We start from the raw sequence: 21299 nt of genomic DNA on the forward strand, positions 1-21299 counted from the left end.
CTTTTTAATGTGTGATTGTGTAATGGTTTTCACGAGATGCCAACCTTTCGCGAACTTTCTTCCAACACTCGTTCTCATGGAGACGCGGTGTGCAAGGAGGGGAGGGCTGTGCGCGCGCGAGTAACGTTATGTGAGAGAGACGCGTGAGTGAGAGACGCAGGGAAATGAAATGCAGCTGAACGTTTGCTCTATGACAGGCACGTGCACAGGTAGGGCTCAACCTGTGCAGAGCACATGCCCTTTTTGCCCTTACACTCCGAAGTGCCCTTTTTTTGGTGGTGTAGTTTTTATTTTTTTTCAATGCTATCGGTCACCCTTTACGTCTGTATGTCTGTTTTACAAATATTTAGCAAATGAAAGTTCTTAAAACGAGCTTGTGTAAATCTTATTCGATCCTCAAGCTGTCAGTAAGCTGATAACTCCGCCCCCTCTATATTCATTAAATCAACTGAAGTTCCACAGCAGCTGCACAGTAGACAACAGCTGAGCTGAACAGTTTTGCGAAGGGTAAATAAATATCTTGTTGTTTGAATAAGTACTACTAAACACTATGTCTATAAAGGCTCATATTGTATTTATTGGATGTCTGTCTGACTGACTGAGACATGTGGGACGTCGCCTGAGAGAGAGGGCTAGCATTTGCCATCTAGTCATAGCCAATACATAGCCAACACTTAAATAGCCTGTGCATACAGTAGCATTTCATCTTTTATAAAATGCGATTTTGGCCAAATGGATTTTACCACAGGAAAAACTGAGCGCTCCGTCTATATAGCTACAAAAATTAGTTTGTAACCTGTAGATGAAAATGTAATGTGATGCCGGCAGTTTTAATGACGGTCCAAAAAAAATAAATAACATTTGCACGCGTTCGCTGGTCAAAAACTATATATTGATAAGTAATACAACAACATATAGTTAGTTTTTACCATCGGAAAGTCATAACAGGTGCGCCCCCGCTGTTTCGTACTGGGACTTACACAAAGCGACGAGTGATCCTCGTCACCTAGATAACATATTTCTTCTTTGATTTATGATTGCTGATACACTTAATTTATTAACATTTAGGCTAATCATGTTATGGTATACTCTCCGTATACTCTCTGTATAAAATGTAGTAAAACATGGTTTTACTACAGTAATGTAGTAGTAACTAAAAAAAATTACAGAAGATCACTGTGAAATCTTTATATTTTATCATGCAGAATGTAATTCATGATTCATTCCAAGGCTTCGTTTATTTGATCCAAAATACAGCAAAAACATTAATATAGTGTAATATTTTTACAATTTTAAATAACTATTGAATATATTCTATTTGAATATATTTTAAAATGTAATTTATTTTTGTGATCAAAGCTGAATTTTCAGCATCATTACTGCAGTTAGTACTCTTCAGTGTCACGTGATCCTTCAGAAATGCTTTTCACTGCAACAGTACTTTTCACACGGTTTTTATTTCTTTTTTCATTGCTGGCTTATTTTAGGGAAAGTGTAGTGAATAAGAGACCTTCAAGAGACCAACATCCCTGGTCCACCACAGTAACAAATTTTTGCCAGGTATGCAGATACATGTTGGATATGTTATAGTAACTAATGGTATGGCTATAGTTTCTTATAATCTGGAATTGAGTTGGACAAAATTACTTAAATTATATTTTAAAAAAGTTTGTCAAAAATACTTGACTCATTGCTCACCTTCCCCTCTTCTCAATGTCATTCATAATAATGTTAACGAAATAATACAAATTAGCTTATGAAACCAAACAGAATAGCTAAAAAAGAGAATATATATATAATTGATATAAAAAAAAGGGAGGGGGTGCCCTTTTTCAGTTTCAGCACATGCCCCTCAAAAGGTCTGTGCACGTCCCTGCTCTATGAAAGACATTGAGAAAGACGAAAACTAAGGACATTTAATCTATAATTTTATTTTATTTTAGTTAGTTTTGCCAAACACACATTACAGTTTTGGTTAGTTTTGTAATGCCACGTTTTTATTTTTATTTCAGTTAACACAATTTTTTCCCAACTAGTTTTCGTTTTTTCGTTCGTTTTCGTTTACGATTATAACCTTACTATTACTTTTCCGACAACGTTGAGTCGTCTCACCCGACAACCGCGACAATCTCCTTCTAGGGCCGCTCATGCAGGCTCAGCTCAGGTGCCGGTCGCGTGCAGCGCTGCAGCCACGTAAAGAGAGTTTGCCCTTCCTCTACCGACTTTCACTTTCGGAAGGGTGCCCGAATATGGAAGTGAATGAGGCTTTACGATTTTTATTTATTTTTTTATTTATTTATTTTTTATCCAAGCCTACGTGAAATTCTGCATCCATAGTACGATTTTTTTATTTCTTTTTTTTCCACCTCGGAAGGGCAACGTGAGTCGAGAAGGGCATATGGGCAGTTGCCCGGGCAACCTGAGCAACCCCCCTGTGCACGTCCCTGACTGGCAATATGCTGGACACCTCCATACTATACAATACCCTCCCTAGTGCCAGTCTGTATTTTTACTGTTCTGTGTTTGGTTTGAATATGTTACTCCACATACGCTGGTACAAGCTTTCATAGTTTTGATACTGTACTGTAAATGTGCTTCACTTCTAACTGTAGTGTTCTGTTATGCCAGCTTCACCCACTCCACCCTACGGCATCACTGTGCTGGAGTGTGTGCGGGACTCGATGGTACTAGCCTGGAAACAGCCCACGTTCATCGGCGGTGCTGACATCACTGGTTACTTCGTTGATTACCGTGAGGTCATCGGTGGAGTCCCGGGAAAATGGCATGAGGCGAATATCAAGGCAGTCAGTGATAGAGCTTACAGAGTAAGTAGGACATTTGTGTATTAACGAGTAAAATATTAGACCATGCTGTGGCTGATTTGTGAACTCCAACCTTGTCTTTCTGTCTAGGTTTCAGAGCTTAAGGAAAACATGCTGTACCAGTTCCAGGTGCGTGCTGCCAACATGGCTGGTGTGGGCATCCCGTCTCTTCCCAGCGAGACATTCAAGTGTGAGGAGTGGACTATTGCTGTACCGGGTAGGCACTCATGAAATATGTTATAGATCTGTTAGATACTCAATGATTTGTATGCTTGCTCCCACACACCCTGATACAATAACACACACACACACACACGTTTGTTTTTGTGAAAAGTGGGTTCATCCCATAGGCGTAATGGTTTTTATAATGTACAAACTATATATTCTATGGCCCTAAACCAACCCTACACCTAACCCTAACCCTCAAAGGAAACTTTGTGCATTTTTACTTTCTCAAAAAACTCATTCTGTATGATTTATAAGTGTTTTGAAAAATGGGGACATGGGTTATGTCCTCATAAGTCACCTTCTCCTTGTAATACCTGTGTCATACCCATGTCATTATACAGAGTTGTGTCCTGATATGTCACAAAAACAAGAACACACCCACCCACACACACACACACACACACATACACACACACCATACACTTACAAGAATACATTTACAGGAGTTATCAGAATGATCTTAGCTATCAGTATATATTTTCGTTTGTCCAAGTCATTTTGTATTTGGCACCTGTAAACATTGTCACATTCTTTACTTGCATAGTAAAAAATTTAATAAAAAATCCTGAAGAAATCCAGTTAAAATCCTTAAGGATGCTATATATTCTATATATTATGATTCCAATAGAATAAAACAGACTGTAGTTTTAAAGCATGTGCTTCTGAATTTTAGAAGAAGTGTTCATATGATATTTAACTTCAATCTGAAAATTGAAGAGACTAATCCAGTATTGCTAAATGTATTTAAAGTACATTTTCCCTTCATTCATCACATCGGCTCTATCTACATTAAAACCCTGTTTTTAGGACCACCCCATGACCTCCAAGTGCAGGAGGTGCGTAAGGACTCTCTGGTCTTGCTCTGGAAAGCACCGGTCTATCAGGGTCGTGATCCTGTCAATGGATACTACATTGATATCAAAGAGGCTGACGCAGACTTTGAGATGTGGAGAGGAGTCAATGAGAAAGCTACTGACAAGACATTCATGAAGGTTTGTATGCGTTGTGACATTGGTATACCCTTGAGAAAAAAGTACTCTTTAGAACATGTTTAAATACAAACACTTTTTCAGCAAATAATATAGTGTACTTAAGAATTTACTTAAGTGTGAAATTAATGCAATGTTTTAGGAAACTTAATTGCACTGCAATTAGATGAAAACGCATGTAACTCAAATTTAGAGTGTTTTCTGACCTACTTAAGTAGGATTTAATTACATCTTTATATGTAATTTCATATTTACTTTGGTTGTCTTTGAAATATGATTTAAGTGTAGTGAATCATTTAATAAAAGTAAACTAAAATGTACTTTAATGTAATTTCTGTTGAAACCTTTTTAATTATTTTTTAAATTAAACATTTGTAATTTAGTCCATTTACATGTGCTTTAGCATGTCAAAATAAACACAGCAAGATATTCTTAAAACACAGTGACTCAAAATGTACTTTACAACTTTTAATTTGACATTAATATTAAGTACATTTCTTAAAAGGGTACTTAAGTGTGTATTGAAAGTGTCTCTCTTTAAATCACTCCAATGGCCTTTTATTTCATTAATACTATATTATCTGCAAGTACTGTAAAGTTTTTTTAAATGTACTTTGAATGTTTTAAGTACACTAAAAGTTCACATCTAATATAAGGTATTTGACAAGGGTAGGTTTATGGTAGTAAATGTTGTTTCTGTTGTTCTAGATCAAGGATCTGAAGGAGGGGGAATCGTATGTTTTCCGTGTGCGTGCTCAGAACAAGGCTGGTGTAGGAAAAGCATCAGATCCTACAGAACCAGTTGATGCAGTGACTAAACCAGGTATTAAACTGAACTAAACCAGATTTTTGAGTACAATTCACCTCTCCTTATTTTTTAACCCCTATCCTCCAAACACAGGTTGTATAGAGACTATTTTTCATGACCCAAACAATTCCTGATGGATAAAAGCAGTTCTGCCATTTTTCCATTGAATATCCTGTTTCATTCGGAGAAATGGGTTATTACAGTAGTGAAAAGGATTGTAAATACGGTTGACTTTAAGTTGAAGCAGACCATGCTGAACTTGATACAGAGTATATGTTGACCAAAACCATATGTGCCTATATCAGAGTGAACAGGACAGACCAAAACAACACAAACACGTCATCTTCACAGTGGGTGCTTTAGGAAGTGAGGCATCTCTTTAGAGTTCTTCTTAAATTCAGGTTAACCCTAAAACAAACCAAAATCCTAACAACTCTCAACAAAAGCCAACAAGCTATTTCTTTCTTCACAGGTACGGCTGAGATAGTCGTGAATGTTGACGATGATGGCGTCATTTCACTGAATTTCGAGTGCTCTAACCTCACCGCTGACTCCAAGTTCGTCTGGTCCAAGAACTACATGGAAATGACAGAACCCGAACGCATGACCTTAGAGACCAAGGGTAGCAAGTAAGTGTGTTCGTAAAATGGGTTTGGTTAAATTATTGATATTTAAAAGGGTTAGTTCAACCAAAAATGAAAACTCTGTCATTACCACCCTCATGTTGTTCCAAACCCATAACACTTTTATTCTTATAAAAATGAAGGAAAATAATTGAATCGAAAATAGCGTGCGTCCATAGGTGTTGATTGGTTAGGGTTAGGGTAGGTGTAGGGGAGCGCTTTATCCCAAAACTGCATCCATTTAATAATTTTAACATTCTAATTTAATCTCAGTATTCAATAAACTGTTAATAATGTGCTACAATACTGACAATACACTATTTGCACTAGATAGCATCTAATCATTATTACTGCAAAGAAAATAATCCTTACATAGTGTCAATAAAATATATAGCATCTACCTGCTGCATTTATTAAATAATAGATCACCCAAAAATGAACATTTGCAAAAAATGTACTCACGTTCAGGCCATTCAAGATTTTTAGATTAGTTTGTTTCTTCATCAGAAAAGATTTGGAGAAATGTAGCATTGCATCACTTGCTCACCAATGGATGCTCTGCAGTGAATGGGTGCCGTCAGAATGAGAGTCCAAACAGCTGATAAAAACATCACAATAATCCACAGCACTCAAGTCCATTAGTTACTGTCTTGAGAAGCAAAAAGTTGCGTGTTTATAAGAAACATATCTGTCATTAAGAATATTTTTAACAGCAAAATATTTTTTTGGGGTGAACTATTACTTATATTAAATTTTGTGCATCCACTGAAAGTCTAGGCAGTCAACATTTTAAAGCTTCAAAAAGTACATAAAGACCGATAATCCATATGAACAGAGCATTTTAATCCAAGTCTTCAACAAGACTTGTTGTTTTGTATAGTGAACAGGCTTTTATTTACATATTAATTTGATAAATGTACATACAAATTGAGCAAAACTATGACTCAAATATGCTTGCTTGATATGTGAGAACAAACCTCATTGGTTCTGCATGCACATTTGAGCTTCTGTTTGTTAACTGACTTTTTATGTTTGAACAAAATCATGAGAGAATATAAAAATAAAATAGTTTGAAAGAGGAGAGTTTGAAAAGATGACAGACTTTGTGTTTTGGGTTGAACCATCCCTTCAAACCAACTTGTATACCTTCTAATCGATCATATTTAAAATCTCTTGGGCTGGATATTTACAAGAATATATTATTTATTAAATGTAGCAAATAATTTCATCACATTTCCAGAACTATATCTAAAAACAAACAAGAAACAAAATTAGCATCTTTGCAGTAATTCTTCGATATTGATCTGTAGGTCCAAGGCCATCTTTAAAACCCCTTCAGAAGAAGACCTGGGCATCTACTCTTGTTTCGTGACACACACTGATGGAGCCTCTGCCAGCTACACACTCTCTGAGGAAAGTGAGTTCACTGACCGTTTTTAACATGTTTGATTTTACCAGGCTAACACTGGTTATTGATTCTGATCCCTTCTCTGTCCTGTTCCTCGCAGCTCTAAAGGATCTCCTGAAGATCAGCCACGAACACAAATTCCCCAGTGAGTAAACCTCACGTCACAGCACTCTTCAAACGTTTCATTAACTTCATTTTGAATGTGTGATCAATCCTGTACACTTCAGCATACTTGTAAGAAAAATCATGCTTTATACTTGAGAAAGTAAGACACTTAAAGGGTAAGTTCACCCCAAAATGAAAATTAAATCATTAATGACTCACCCTCATGTCGTTCCAAACCCGTGAGACGTTTATTCATCTTCGGAGCACAAATTAAGATATTTCTGATGAAATCCAGGAGCTCTCTGACCCTCTCATAGACAGTAAAGGTCCTAACATGATCAAGACTCAGAAGCATAGCAAGGACATTGAATAATCATGTGACATCACTTTTGCAATGGAATCATTTAAGTTTTTTATTTTTAATGAATTTGCAAAGAAAACCTGTTTTCTGATGCTTTTCCATTAAAGTGTATGGAGTGTAGACTGATGTAGAATTTTTTTTTTTTAAAGCAGTTTAACATAAAAAAAAATAAAGAGATATGAATACATTCGCAGGTAGGGCTGTAGTACTCGAGTCCGGTCTTGGACTCGAGTCCGGACTCGAGACATTTTTCTGTCGTCTCGGACTTGTCTCGGACTCGTTGCATTTGCACTCGGACTTGTCTCGGACTTGGCCATTGGACTCGCCAAGTCTTCTAGTTGGTCTCGACCGAGTCCAGCAAAAAAATAAAATAAAAAATGTCTCCTTCAAAACAAAATCACATTTGCATGATGTCGCGACTGAAACTGTGTGGAAAACGCTAGGCGCGCCGCTCTCCTTATTTCCAAAGCACTCTGTATCCTGCGCTTGCGCTCCAGTGGCGTCTGCTGTTGCTGGGCAACCATGACCCGCTCTCCATGATGACGCAGAAGTTTCAGCAAAGAATAAATGGAATTCCAGCACTTAAAATCACTTGCAGTAGCTCTGCTAATAGATTCATTTAAAAAATGGCTATCCTTGTACAACTATGATCATCTGTTTCTCCATCTTGCCTTAGCTTTCAGTATTGTTCCGGGAAAGGATGTGCATGACCAGTGGTGCACTTACTGCGACCTGAAAAATTTAGATGTTTCTAATTTAATTTTCTACCTGTTAGATTGTGTTTTATTTACGTCTACACCTAGATAGCCTTTTTTTTATCAATAAACGCGTATTAATGTATAGCCTTATGCAACAATTACATATGTAAATTTAAAAAACTTTATATATGACATTACATATTTACATTTTAATGTAACAGCCAGTATTTGTATCTGTAACAATCACAAAATTGTTCCTATCTGCATTCGGATACAACATCGTACAGTTACTTGATAAGACTGTTATGACTTTTTATATATTTTTTCGTAGTTATCACTGAACAAGTATGTCGTGTTAAACTGAATTAATTATTAATTTCTAAAATAATATTTATCATGCAAGCAGAGAGATGTCATGACAAACGTGTCATAGTGATCATTTGAACACGACTGAATCCATTCAATGCACACATTCTCATTACGCAGAACACTTTGAGCGAGTCTTAATGTTAATGAACTTCACTAAACAGATGTGTGTGTGCCGCGCAAACCAGCAAAACATAAAGATGCAAACATGTAGGACAAGTAGACAATGTATCCATATCTATGTTGATTATTAGCCTACTTTTGAGAGAGAACTGATTTGGTTTTTGAGAGACTGAGACGCGCAGCGCGGCTGTTTGATTGGTGAGCGCGCTGTGCTTATTCCATTCATTCGTATCATGATAGCCTAAGCTTTCAATATTTGCCTTTTAAATATATACAAATAATATAACGTGTAGCTATGATGTATTATTATAGGTAAAATTACTCTTGCAACGCTCTGATTTCTGAGAGATAAACAGAGAGGCGACAACAATGCGGTGATTGATTTGCGCGCTTTTCACTCATAAAGTTCACTCACTCACAAATTCATTCACTTCTGGCGCTGATGCCCTGGCTCACCTGTTATCTAGCAAACACCAGACTCTGTCAGCTTTAGCCGTGCCATTCCGAATAAGGTATTCGGCTTCAGGCACAACCCTAATTATTACATTACATAGGCCTATTTTATTTTGACATGCAACATAGATAAGGTCATATAGTAACAGCTCCACACAATATTGTAATTCTAAAATTCACGTTGTACTTGCAAACACTTTGTATGCATTATGGTTAATACATGCTGGAGTAGTCGATTGTTTCCGACAGTGCTCGACTAGTCTATGCAAACACTAGCACAGTATGACAAAAATTGCTGTATTTATGTGCGCATGTCCAGTAGAGCCAAACGTATCCATTCTAGCCTTGCTGCGTGCATTTGTCATATCCCGAGCTTTGCGTGTGTCTGTGCACTGTGCCAGTTAGGCATAGTCATATACATTTTTGACCACAGATATAATGTCAACAAAAAATAAAGTACATAAAAATTATTTGACCTTACAGTTCCAAACTTTGTTTGTTTATCCAAGTTTAGCTCCCAGGGTCGGACTGGGGGTAAAACCAGTACTCATTACCAGGGCCCCAAAGGAAGAGAGGGCCCTTGAAAAGTATGAATCTGAAATATATTTTATTTTACCTGGATATTTTCATGGGTGGGGGGCATGGGGGCCCATCAGGACTGCCTATGCATAGGGCCTGGGATCTTGTGAAATGTCCCTGTTAGCTTTAACCCTAATTATACACACTTGAACCTAATCAAGCTCTAACTAGACACACTAATCTTTCAGGTGTGTTAAGGCCAGTTGGAGCTAAACTTTTCAGGACATTGGCCATCCAGGATGTAGTTTGGAGACCCCTGGCCTACAGAGTTGTTACTTTTCACATGCTTTTTGATCATTACAAATAATAATGTACAATTATTTTCTTAGAATAGGAGATATGCTGTCTCTCGCATCACAAACATTATCAGTAGTTAAGTATGTGGTCTTGAAGAGGACCCTTTTTTCTTTCATTTGGACTCGGTCTTGGACTTGGACTCGAAACTTTTGGACTTGGACTTGACTTGGACTCGAACCTCTTTGGACTCGGTCTTGACTCGGTCTCGACTAGTCCTGGACTTGGACTTGACTTGGACTCGACAAAGCCGGACTTGACTACAGCTCTATTCGCAGGGCACTCTAAGTGTTTTAAATAGTGCAGTTTTTAATTCATTTGCACAATAGACACTCGTTTTTCACAAGAATCGTACTATTAAATGTACAGTATTTAAAATAGCATACTAACCACTAACTGTTGTGCTCTATAAACAAAAGCAAATTAATGGGTAAAATAAAAAAAAATTAAAATATGTTTCCTACATTTAAAATACAGCTCTGTGATGTAGGATTTTATAAATGAGATTGAAAAGAGCGACAAAATATTGTGTCGTATGACACTTACTCATGGTTAAGACAAAATCTTGTTCAGCATGAGAGATGTATTGCTTGGCCGTTTATCGATTGCATCATGCCTGGTTATGACATTGCATTTCAATACAAAAACAGAGCATATGTATCAAGGTTCAGTACAACTCCCATCCTGCCACAGGTCTCCAAAACAATGGATATTATTCAGTTCAGAATTAGTGATTTCAAAACCTTTTCACCCCTCTTCTCCAGTCATCCCTCTGAAGACCGAGCTGGCCGTGGAGCTGCTGGAGAAGGGCAGGGTTCGCTTCTGGTTGCAGGCTGAGAAAATCTCTGCCAATGGAAAAGTTGAATACGTGTTCAATGACAATGTGATCCACCAGGGAGAGGTTAGAGGAACACCGAAACGAGCATTACACCGCACATGAAGCATTACACATGCTGTTGACTGGAAGTAGACCTTTAGCTTGCTTCTGCATGAACACTTTCTCTGTGTTGCAGAAATACAAGATGAACTTTGATAAAAATACTGGCGTCATTGAGATGTTCATGGAGTCTCTGGGCAAAGAAGACGAGGGAACGTTCACTTTCCAGCTTCAAGACGGCAAAGCCACCAACCAGTCCAGTCTAGTGCTGATCGGAGATGGTACATATATACATGAACATATATATGCATCACGCGTGTAGAGTGTGCACCAATAACACCATCTCATTTCCTTCAGTGTTCAAGCAGTTACAGAAGGAATCAGAGTTCCAGAAAAAAGAATGGATTAGAAAGCAAGGTGTGATTATATTTGTGGAGTATTATTTGAGAATACTGTATACCCATGTGCTTGTGCATTAATCGTGCTGTCCGTGCTCTGTAAGGTCCACACTTCGTGGAGTATCTCGGTTATGAAGTCACACCTGAGTGCTGTGTGAGACTGAAGTGTAAGGTGAGACGTCTCTCTCTGATTAAACACTCCCATTCAACTGTAATGCTGGCCGTTTCTTTATTATTGTCATATTAACCTGTGACGCAGGTTGCTAATATGAAGAAAGACTCTGTGGCGCTGTGGTATAAGGATGGACGAGAGATCAAGGTCAATGAGAAACTGGATTTCTCTGAAGGAGTGTTGACTCTGGAGATCACTCAGGTGAGCAGTGTTATCCAGACACTGTCATTCCCACTAGTTACAAGCATATTGTATTCCTTCTTTCCTTGATTTTAGTTAAATCATTGCTTTGTTGTAATGAATTAATAAATCATGCTAAATGATTACTAAATTAAAGGCCACATTTGATTTTTTACAGGAAAAAAATGCAGTAAAAAAGAACAGATAGTAAAAGTATGCAGCATGTTGAAATACATGCATTATTATTAAATGTCATTTTTCTTCTTTCCTACAAAAAGTCAATAATGTGGTCACTATTCTATTCTAGTCTTATTTTTATAGCAATTAGATTATAACATACAATACAATGATATAAACACTTGTTTAATGTTTTACGGTATAATATATCTGGGTATAAATAAACTGACACAATGACTGTTTTGACCTATATATTAATGTATAAATCACAAACATATGTGACCCTGGAGCACAAAACCAGACATAAGTAGCACAGGCATATTTGCAATAGCCGAAAATGTATGGGCCAAAATGATAGATGTTCCTTTTTAATGCCAAAACTCATTAGGATATTAAGGAAAGATCATGTTCCATGAAGATATTTTGTCAATTTCCTACTGTAAATACATAAAAACTCAATTTTTGATCAGTAATATGCATTGCTAAGAATTCATTTGATCAACTTTAAATGTGATTTTCTCAGTGTTTAGATATTTTTGCATGCTCAGAGTCCAGATTTTCAATAGTTGTATCTCGGCCAAATATTGTTGTATATAATCCTAACAATCCATACATCAATGGAAGGCTTATTTATAAGCTGTCAGATGATGTGTAAACCGCAATAAAAAAAATAATGTGTCTGTGTATGTCAATGGCAGATCTCCAAAAAAGATGCTGGTATTTATGAAGTAGTTCTGAAGGACGATCGAGGCAAAGACACCTCCACCCTCAACCTCACAGACCAAGGTAACACAGCAGAAAATGCATTCGAAAGTACTATTACTGTTATAAAACTCACTCCTTACAATAATGTGCGCTAATTTGTGCTGTGTTTTTAATGCCATGGTATATATTTTACATCAAAATCGTCCATTAACGCTTGTACTCTCAGCTCCAGTAAAACATTTAAATCCATTCCACAGATTTCCTACAACAATCGCTACAAATAATTTCAAAAATTTCCTTTTTGACCTACTTATTTGTTGTTTATTACTGACATTATCAGCTGTTTGTTGCTCATCATAATTGATCTTTTCAAAATGATTTTCATTCATCTGTTTTTCAGGATTCAAAGACCTGATGAACCAGGTTTTCAGTGTTATTGGTAAGACTTACAACATCATTTTCAAACCTAAATGAATCTTCTCTCTCACAGTATATCGTTATATTTAAAGGTATAGTTTTATCAGCATGACGTTCTTTCTGTCCAGCGAACTCCTCCACTCCACTGAAGATCCAGAGCACTGAGGAGGGAATCAGGCTTTACTCCTTCGTCAGCTACTACAACGACGAGCTGCATGTCACCTGGCATCACAAGTGAGAACATGTGACTCCAAAATGACCATTTACTCACCCTCAAGTTGTTCCAAACCTGTATGTTTTGTGCATTTTATAATAAGGAAAAGAAAACAAATAGAGAGAATAGAGAGGCTAGTCTTAGTTAAAAAAAGAAAGAAAAACAAGCAGTTATTAAATGAATGCAATGCAAGTCTTTGGGTCGTTATATTTCTCACAGATTTGGACTCGTTCTAAATCAGATATAGATAAAGTAGCACAGTAAAGATTACATTTATATGAATGCATTAGTGAGAGCGATTGCGTGTGTGAATTAATTCTACATGGAAGCGTCTCTCTAGTAGTGACGCTGTGGGATTTAGTTATGTAGAAATATATGCTTGAACTTTTCAGTTTCTAAGCTATTTTATTGAGAAATCACAGAACAGTGTTGACAGTACATTTGGGCGCTGGATGTTTCTGTGCACGCGATCTGCGCGTGACGTATGAGCTACTGTCTGTAGCCTGTGTGTGTGTGTTACAGTCCAGCAGCATTAGATTAGAACAGTGATTAATTTACTGTACAAATGGCTGTTTAAAATGTGCATTCTCCCTTTCAGTTTCAAGCATCCAGTAATATAATCACGCATGTCTTGTGGAGCTTTTGGAGTATGCATTTATTTGTCATTTTAACTGTTAGGAAACGGAGAATAAATTTGAAAGTCCATCGAATATTTCTTATCCTGTTGCGCCCCCTATAGGACCAGCGACTAGTCAATGTCAATCGTCAAAGCGTCATGGCAGAGCATTAAAGTCGACTAGTCGATTTGTCTGTGCAACCCCTAATATATGTTTTAAGTTAAGTTTAGTCCGAAAAGTTTATGTAAATGTAGAAAATGTCTAAATTAGAGAGCCACACACATGAAATGCACAAAAATACACTGTATCCTTCACGAGACACATGCACATTTTATGCTTTTGTTACTTCATTTTAGTGACTATGGTTTACTACATTACTACAAGTACGACATCAGTATGTGGGCTTTCACAAACCAACATTATTAGTTTCTCTGTAACTTGTGTTCACTGTAGTGTATGTGTGTGTTTATCAAAGGGACGCTGCGATCGCATTCACCGAGCGCATTAAGAGCGGAGTGGTGGGAGAGCAGCTGTGGCTGCAGATCTCTGAACCCACAGAGAAAGATAAAGGCAAATACGCCATTGAGTTCTTCGATGGGAAAGGAGGCTTGCGCAGGACTGTGGAACTGGCTGGACAAGGTGAGGAAACACTGCTGCCTTCATTATATTATGACTGCCGCTGAGTGTTGACTACAGTCAGATCCGTTCTCCTCTGAATAATGAGTGAAAAAAAAACCCTGTCTACGGCCAGAGCAGCCAAAAATCTCATTGTGGTTCACTTTAGTTGTGAAAAATAAGTGCACTTGTCTGTACTGAATGTGCACTTGTATTGTACTTCAAATATATATATATATATATATATATATATATATATATATATATATATATATATATATATATATAGGCAAATACTATAATAATTATAATGAAATAAAAGGCTACTTTTAACACAAAAACTTTCATTACTGTTTCTTTACATACTTAAGTACACTTTTAAAAGTGCATTTTGTAATGTTTTAAAGTACACTTATGTGATTTGTGACTAGCATACTAAATAAAGTACAGTAATAAAGTACTTGATTGTAACTGTAACTGTAGTGTGTTAAATTTAAATATTAAGTAAATATATTTCTAAAATGTGTTAAACTGCATAGTTACCATTTGTAATGTGTAATACAATAGAAATGGCATTAGAGAATATTTTAGTTTATCATAAAATCTAATCTGTACATTCTGCAGTACTTTCAAAGACAATACAAGTTATAATAAAGAAGTATTGAAGTACTACTTAAGTGGGTCAAAATCACTCTAAAGCTCAGCTTAATTGCATTTAATAAAAATTTCAACTATAATCCATTTTTATTTTAATTGTCATTAACATGCAGTTAAGGTTCTGAAAATTTCACACTCAGCTCAAACTTAAGTAAACTCTTTTAGATTATTATAATTTCCATAAGCTCTCTTTTTAATATTAGGATAAAGTGCACTTCTTTTGCACAAGTACAGAAAACCACAGATTGAAGTCAAACCATACTGCCGAGATGCTCTCTGTCTGTTGTAGATTTTATTGTAATGTGCCATTTGCAATCAATCAGGATTAATTGATTAAATGTCTGATATATATGTATGTATATATATATATGACTATAGGATTTTTAGAAGTACTATTAATTTTTATTTATAAAAAATATATATTCATTTAAAATGAGGAATATATTTAATGAGGAAAAACAAATAAAAATACTTGAAATCCTGTTTAATTAGGTATCTCAGGAGGCTTTGAGACTGACTGTTTATGATAATCATGCATTTAAATTGAATTTTTATATTTTCAGCATTTGACGATGCATTTGCTGAATTTCAAAGACTCAAGTGAGTACCAAAAATGATTTGTAGTGATATGATGATTTTACAGATACTATTCAGACTGAGCGGCTGATTAACTAATGATATGATATTTTTCCTCAGGGCTGCAGCTATTGCAGAGAGAAGTGAGTAGATACATGCTTAAGCCTTCATTGCCATTGTTTCTTCTGCAGATTGTACATGAAATCTTCTAATTATCATGCTTTTCACAGATCGTGCGCGTGTGGCAGGTGGTCTGCCTGATGTTGTGACCATCCAAGAGGGCAAGGTAGTGTACAGTCTTCTCTGTATGGCTTGAAAAGACAAAAATGATGAAAAAATAATGAAACTGTCTCTTCCCTCCTCTCTCGTAGTCTCTGAACCTGACCTGCAATATCTCGGGCGACCCTGTACCCGAGGTCACCTGGCTAAAGAACGAGCGCGAGATGGTCTCCAACGATCACTACATTCTGAAGTTTGAGTCAGGAAAGTTTGCCAGTTTCACCATCACCAGCGTCAATACGTCTGACTCCGGCAAGTACAGCATCCTGGTGAAGAACAAGTACGGTACGGAGAGCGGCGACTTCACCGTAAGTGTCTTCCTCCCAGACGAGGAACCCGGCAAGAAAAAATAAAACAAACCAAAGAGGAAAAAAAAAAACGTTAGGATAATGCACAACTAAAAAAAAAAAAAAAAAATTCTGCAAGATTTAGATGACACGTTGACAGTTATACCCTATTTACATTGACAATCTGAAGCTACACTACTGGTCAAAAGTTGGGAATAATTATGCGTTTATTTGATCAAAAATACAGTAAAAAGGCAAAATATTTGTACTATTTAAAATAACACTTTTCTATTTAAATACATTTTAAAATGTAATTTATACTCATGATGCAAAGCTGAATTTTTAGCAGAATTACTCCAGTCATCAGTGTCACGTGATCCTTTAGAAATCATTCTAATGAAATAATTTTACTGTATTTTTTTTTTTTAATGTAGCCTTGATTAGAATGAGAGAATTTTAAAAAGCCTTTATAAAAAAAAAAAAATAATCATAATTATTCCAAACGTTTGACCAATAGACCATGGTGCTAATATCTTGGTTGCAGATTGAAAAGAGTTGGTCCAAGTTTTAATCCATCAATGTCAAAGTAGTGCTATAATTGGAAACAAATCTTTTTTTCTGTATAGATCTAGTTTCAGAGCTTGCATTACTTGACCATTTTCTCCATCATGGTGTTAGTAAATATTTTAAAGCCCAGATTAGAGAATGAATGCAGTTTGACTCCAGGTAGTTGTGAGTGTAGTTTTACTGAGAAGGAACAGTTGCACTGAAGTGCATGAAAGATTGACACCTTTGAATTGAGGGACAAATGGATGCTCCATTTCTGTATAGATTATCATTACTCTGTCCTGAAAAACAGGGGCTTAGATTCACAAATAAACATCAAATCGTCCATATTACCATCAATGCTGAAGAGAAATCTTTAAATGGTGTTTAAATGAATCCATGCCCCTGCTGTTTCGATTGAGATTTCGGTGGATTCTCTAAAATGTTCTAATGAATCACTGCATGTACGATCCCAGTTATGACTTCACTTCCTGTTTGACCTCACAGATAATGATGACTTCCTCTGTAATTTCCAATAAATGGAGCACAAATTCTCTCGACTCCTCTCTGTGTGTCCCTTGTTTTTGTCTCCGTACTTTCCTCATCATGCACATCCCTCCTCTTCTGAAATCTGCATCTGAGACGGATGATGTCCCGTCATCTGGAACCAACCTGAACACCGTCACTAACTTCACCCTCAACTTCAGATTTAACATGCACACTCACACAAAACAGTTCATAAATACTGTTTTTCATAAACCAATCAATTGTTCAGAAAAAAATGGTAAATATGCACCATTGGAACAATACTACATGCTTTATTTTAAGGTTTCTATATTGCGGTGTACTTACATATTTAAGTATTGAGTAATATTAATGAACAACATGTGCTTACTATATAGTTAGGGTTTGGTTTAATCTTAGTTGCACGTAATTATGTGTAATTTACTGTTATGCATATAGAAAGTACATGCAACAAGGTCACTGAAAAATAAAGCATTACCTTATTTTCATTAACAACCTGTGCAAACAGAGATTGATGGATGCACACTGAATTAAATCCAGACTGGAGAAGGACTTGCAAAAATATATTTTACTTATAAATTATTTATATAAACTACATTGTGAAAAAAGTGCACAGTAAAACAATTTATTTGCACAGTGTAGTATGTAGTGTAGCAATCTCTTTGTTTGCACTGATTTTTTTGGCTTTACACACCCAGAGAGCACCCAGAGAGCAAAAATCTCTTCTAGTACATTAACAAACTGTAGAAATTGCACCACATTGAAAAGCAAAAGGTTTTTGTTTTTTTAGTGCAGCAGAGGGGTTTAATTCCAAATAATAAAATTATACATTTATGCCACAATGAAAAACAATCACTCCTTGATTTGTTTATTGGTGCATCTCTAAATTCAAGTCATGAAAAACTAATTGGTAAGCGTACGTTTACTAGTGTAAAAATGCAAAACATCAGCAACTAACATGATTATATTCAGTATTCACACAACTGTAAAAACAAAAATTACTGTACAGGAATAAGGGTAGATTTGCATTATGCAGTGCATTTTAGAAACTTTCTGTATGCATGTACTTTTGGTCAGAGACACACAAGAATACAAGATCAACTCACATCACCTCACTACCTCACTAAATTTCCCACTCTCAGGGTATAATGAATTATGTATAGTTTCCAAAATACAGATAAAGAAGAAAATCAAGATTAATATGAGAACTGTGCTTGTATGTCCACGTAACTTGTGCTTCTTGCTCTTGCCAGTTGAATGTGATCGAAAGCATGGTCGATTTTGGTGTGATGTCATATCTGGCCGACGCAGATGGAAACGTAATTGTTGGACCGACAACTCCTGTGCCAACGCCTTCAACCAGATCAGTTCCCACAACACCCAGCCCAGCAGCCCCAACCCTAACATCAACCCCGGCCAATACAAACCCCCAAAATAAAACTAGAGCTACCCCGGCCCTCAAAAATCAAACCCCAAGAATAGAACGTTCCTCATCCCCACCTGCTCAGATCCCCATAAACCAATCCCCAGGTTCCCCGACCCCTCAAAACCAAACCTCAGATACACTGATCCCCTCCACCTCAAACACATCCGCTCCTCAACCCTCCACTCCCACATCAGGTGAGAAATCAGCCAGTACATCAATGGACAATGAGAAGATAACAGCGATGCTGAAAGGTGAGAAATGGTGCAGGAATACACACGCACCTTGAAAACACAGACCTGAATGTGATTTACAGGTTTTGTTGTTAAATACAGATTATGTGGATAATCTGGGGTTATCCACCTCAGAGACGGAGCTGGTTGATGCCATGCATCTCACAGAACTTGAGGACACAACTTCATCAGAACCAGACGACTCTACACCAGCCCTTGAAACCGAAAACCTTGAAAATGTGTGTGAAACCAAAGATGATTAAAAATGCTCGAGGACACAGCTTAACTGTATTAATATGCTTTAGAACTAGACATAGGACATGAACCATGTTAGTTACGGTTTTAGAGATTTTTTTTTTTTTTTTGATTAGTGTGTCATTTCAAATGCTTGTTCACGAGCGCTTTAGAAAAGTTTGATGTTGAGGTAAAATTATATTTCAAGGCCTTTGCTTTGTCTGAAATATGGAAGATGATTAGTGCCAAGCAGTAAAAAAAAAAAAAAAAAACCTCTTAGGATTTAAATTCATTATAATGCGATATTAAACTTGCAGTTTGTTTTTAGCAAAAAAGTAAAAATAAAATGGTGACTTTTTTTTATTCAATAATAAAGTCATTGTGTTTCAAGAAAAAATACAACTTAAAATTTAGAGGAAAAAAGTCCAAATTAAATGTTGAGAATTAACAGCAATTTTGGGAATAAAGTCATTGCATTTTGAGAGAAAAAAAACCAATACATTTTGAGTAATAAATCTAAATAAAAATGTTGCGAATAATCTGTTAATGTACAACAATACTGAGGTGCAAATAATATCTGTCACTTTTTATAAGAACTGTATAAACATCATCTGATTACTATTTACACTAATTGCAAATATCTGCTACTTTTACTTAAAGTAAATAGAATCACTCTTTTCACTTAGTGTAACATTGCAAAAAAATGCTGCTGTCACAGTGTAAAGAGAATATATTCATATTTTCAATAGCTGTTGACCTAAACTAAATCCTCATGGCATTTCCATTAATGGCTGCACAGATAGTTACAGTAATTTTATTCTATGGAAGGAGGCGTAGCCATCAATGATCCTAAAGTTATAGACAGTTTTTCTGGAAACACAACTTTTTCTCGTAATTTAATGAGTTTCTTGAAATTTTACATTTAATTTTGCATTATAATGACTTTAATCTCGAAATGGTTTTATTTATTTTATTATTCTTCGAACCAAAACACAAAGCTTCTCTGGGAGCTCAAAAAGTACAAAATGGTGGGTGGAAAAAAATTCAACGCTTTGGCGTTCTCTTGCGAAACGTTTGCATTCCCTGGAAAAACTCTTGCATTTTCTCCACCATCTTAACATGGCTGAACAAAGACAGAAAAAGCCCAAATTTGGTATACAGTTTGTTAAAAATATAAACTATGTTCAGGCAAGCAGATGACCCCAGAATATAAACGTAACACAGTGAGCTGTTATGTAGAAAACGTCTACACAGCGAGAGAATGAATCTCATTTTGAAATAGCACAGTTTCACAATGCCTGGTTTAATTGTGTACAATTAGTCATTACATGTTACTCCAAAGAAAAACTAAATGTAATTGAATACACCCACTTTTCACCATCCACCCGTCTACTGCCCTTTTGCTGGAAATCTTTAAAAAATATAGTTTTTGTTTTAGCTTGCAGTAGTTTTACAGACACTCACATAGCAGATGTTTTATTTAAATTAGCTTGCAAAAAACAATACAAGCACAATCTATTAATCTAAACTATGTTATTATTGTATTAATCTAATACAAGTAGTGCTACTATAACATTTCATGTATGCATGTTTAAATGTTTGATTAAATAAAATGTAGAACCAAGTGTATTATTAAATGACAATCATCAATAAACCAACACCTCAGTTATTGTTACTCCATGTTTATCACCTTTCACCTCATTTGAAACCTTGGTTGATAGAATAGATGAAGAAAGCCAAGACTACGAAATCCAATTATTTATAACAGGACATTTATTTGCTGATGAGATTCATCTTCACATGCCTTTATAGCAGTTTCTGATTTTTAATGTATCTATTTTTCTAGAATTTCTACAAGAAAGATCTGAAGATGGCAGCAATAATGACATGACTGTGAACATGACATTTAAAATGATGAAACTTTCTATAAATTGTAGATAAGATACAAAGATTCAGGTAGATACAGTTACAGTTAATCAAAATAAAAACACATCCAGAAGCAGGTTTTTTTTTTTTTTTTTTTGCAAATATTTTAGTAAAATGATTGTTCTATAGACAAAATATCTAATGTGTTCTTCACATAAAATAAAACCAATCTGCTATACTATTTATGCATTTAAAATGTATATGTAGGTAAAATATCTTCTTGGAAAGAAATGATTTATCTGTCAAAACTGGGTGGAAATGGTGTGTAATAATGTCTGAGTTTGGGAAAAGGCATAAAGACGTTTTCATTCAGTCATTGGGTGAGGTGATTTCTATTTTAAGCCTGGTGAGGTTCTTGAAAACTGATGCAAAACGTTAAGTCTT

The 21299-nt window shown here is 36.0% G+C and overlaps 1 protein-coding gene across 6 annotated transcripts in view; it reads left to right on the forward strand.

The window, feature by feature from the left end:
- myom1b (myomesin 1b) overlaps positions 1–20664 on the forward strand; it is a 51262-nt gene extending 30598 nt beyond the window's left edge. For 5 of the 6 annotated variants that reach the window (XM_026268296.1, XM_026268298.1, XM_026268299.1 and 2 more), the window contains 22 exons: positions 2629–2825; positions 2913–3039; positions 3858–4042; positions 4748–4862; positions 5320–5476; positions 6781–6887; positions 6979–7023; positions 10622–10758; positions 10871–11015; positions 11092–11151; positions 11237–11304; positions 11392–11505; positions 12360–12447; positions 12767–12805; positions 12912–13017; positions 14090–14253; positions 15450–15486; positions 15583–15605; positions 15693–15748; positions 15834–16049; positions 18353–18776; positions 18858–20664. In XM_026268296.1, the coding sequence (XP_026124081.1) occupies positions 2629–2825; positions 2913–3039; positions 3858–4042; positions 4748–4862; positions 5320–5476; positions 6781–6887; positions 6979–7023; positions 10622–10758; positions 10871–11015; positions 11092–11151; positions 11237–11304; positions 11392–11505; positions 12360–12447; positions 12767–12805; positions 12912–13017; positions 14090–14253; positions 15450–15486; positions 15583–15605; positions 15693–15748; positions 15834–16049; positions 18353–18776; positions 18858–19018 (2771 nt within the window). In that variant the 3' untranslated portion in view covers positions 19019–20664. Of the gene's footprint in view, positions 1–2628; positions 2826–2912; positions 3040–3857; positions 4043–4747; positions 4863–5319; positions 5477–6780; positions 6888–6978; positions 7024–10621; positions 10759–10870; positions 11016–11091; positions 11152–11236; positions 11305–11391; positions 11506–12359; positions 12448–12766; positions 12806–12911; positions 13018–14089; positions 14254–15449; positions 15487–15582; positions 15606–15692; positions 15749–15833; positions 17135–18352; positions 18777–18857 lie in introns of those variants that run through there. The other variant, XM_026268302.1, reaches the window with a different exon arrangement.
- Positions 20665–21299: the final 635 nt, after the last annotated feature.

This window comes from Carassius auratus, chromosome 7 (assembly GCF_003368295.1).
Source record: "Carassius auratus strain Wakin chromosome 7, ASM336829v1, whole genome shotgun sequence".
Lineage (NCBI taxonomy): Eukaryota > Metazoa > Chordata > Actinopteri > Cypriniformes > Cyprinidae > Carassius > Carassius auratus.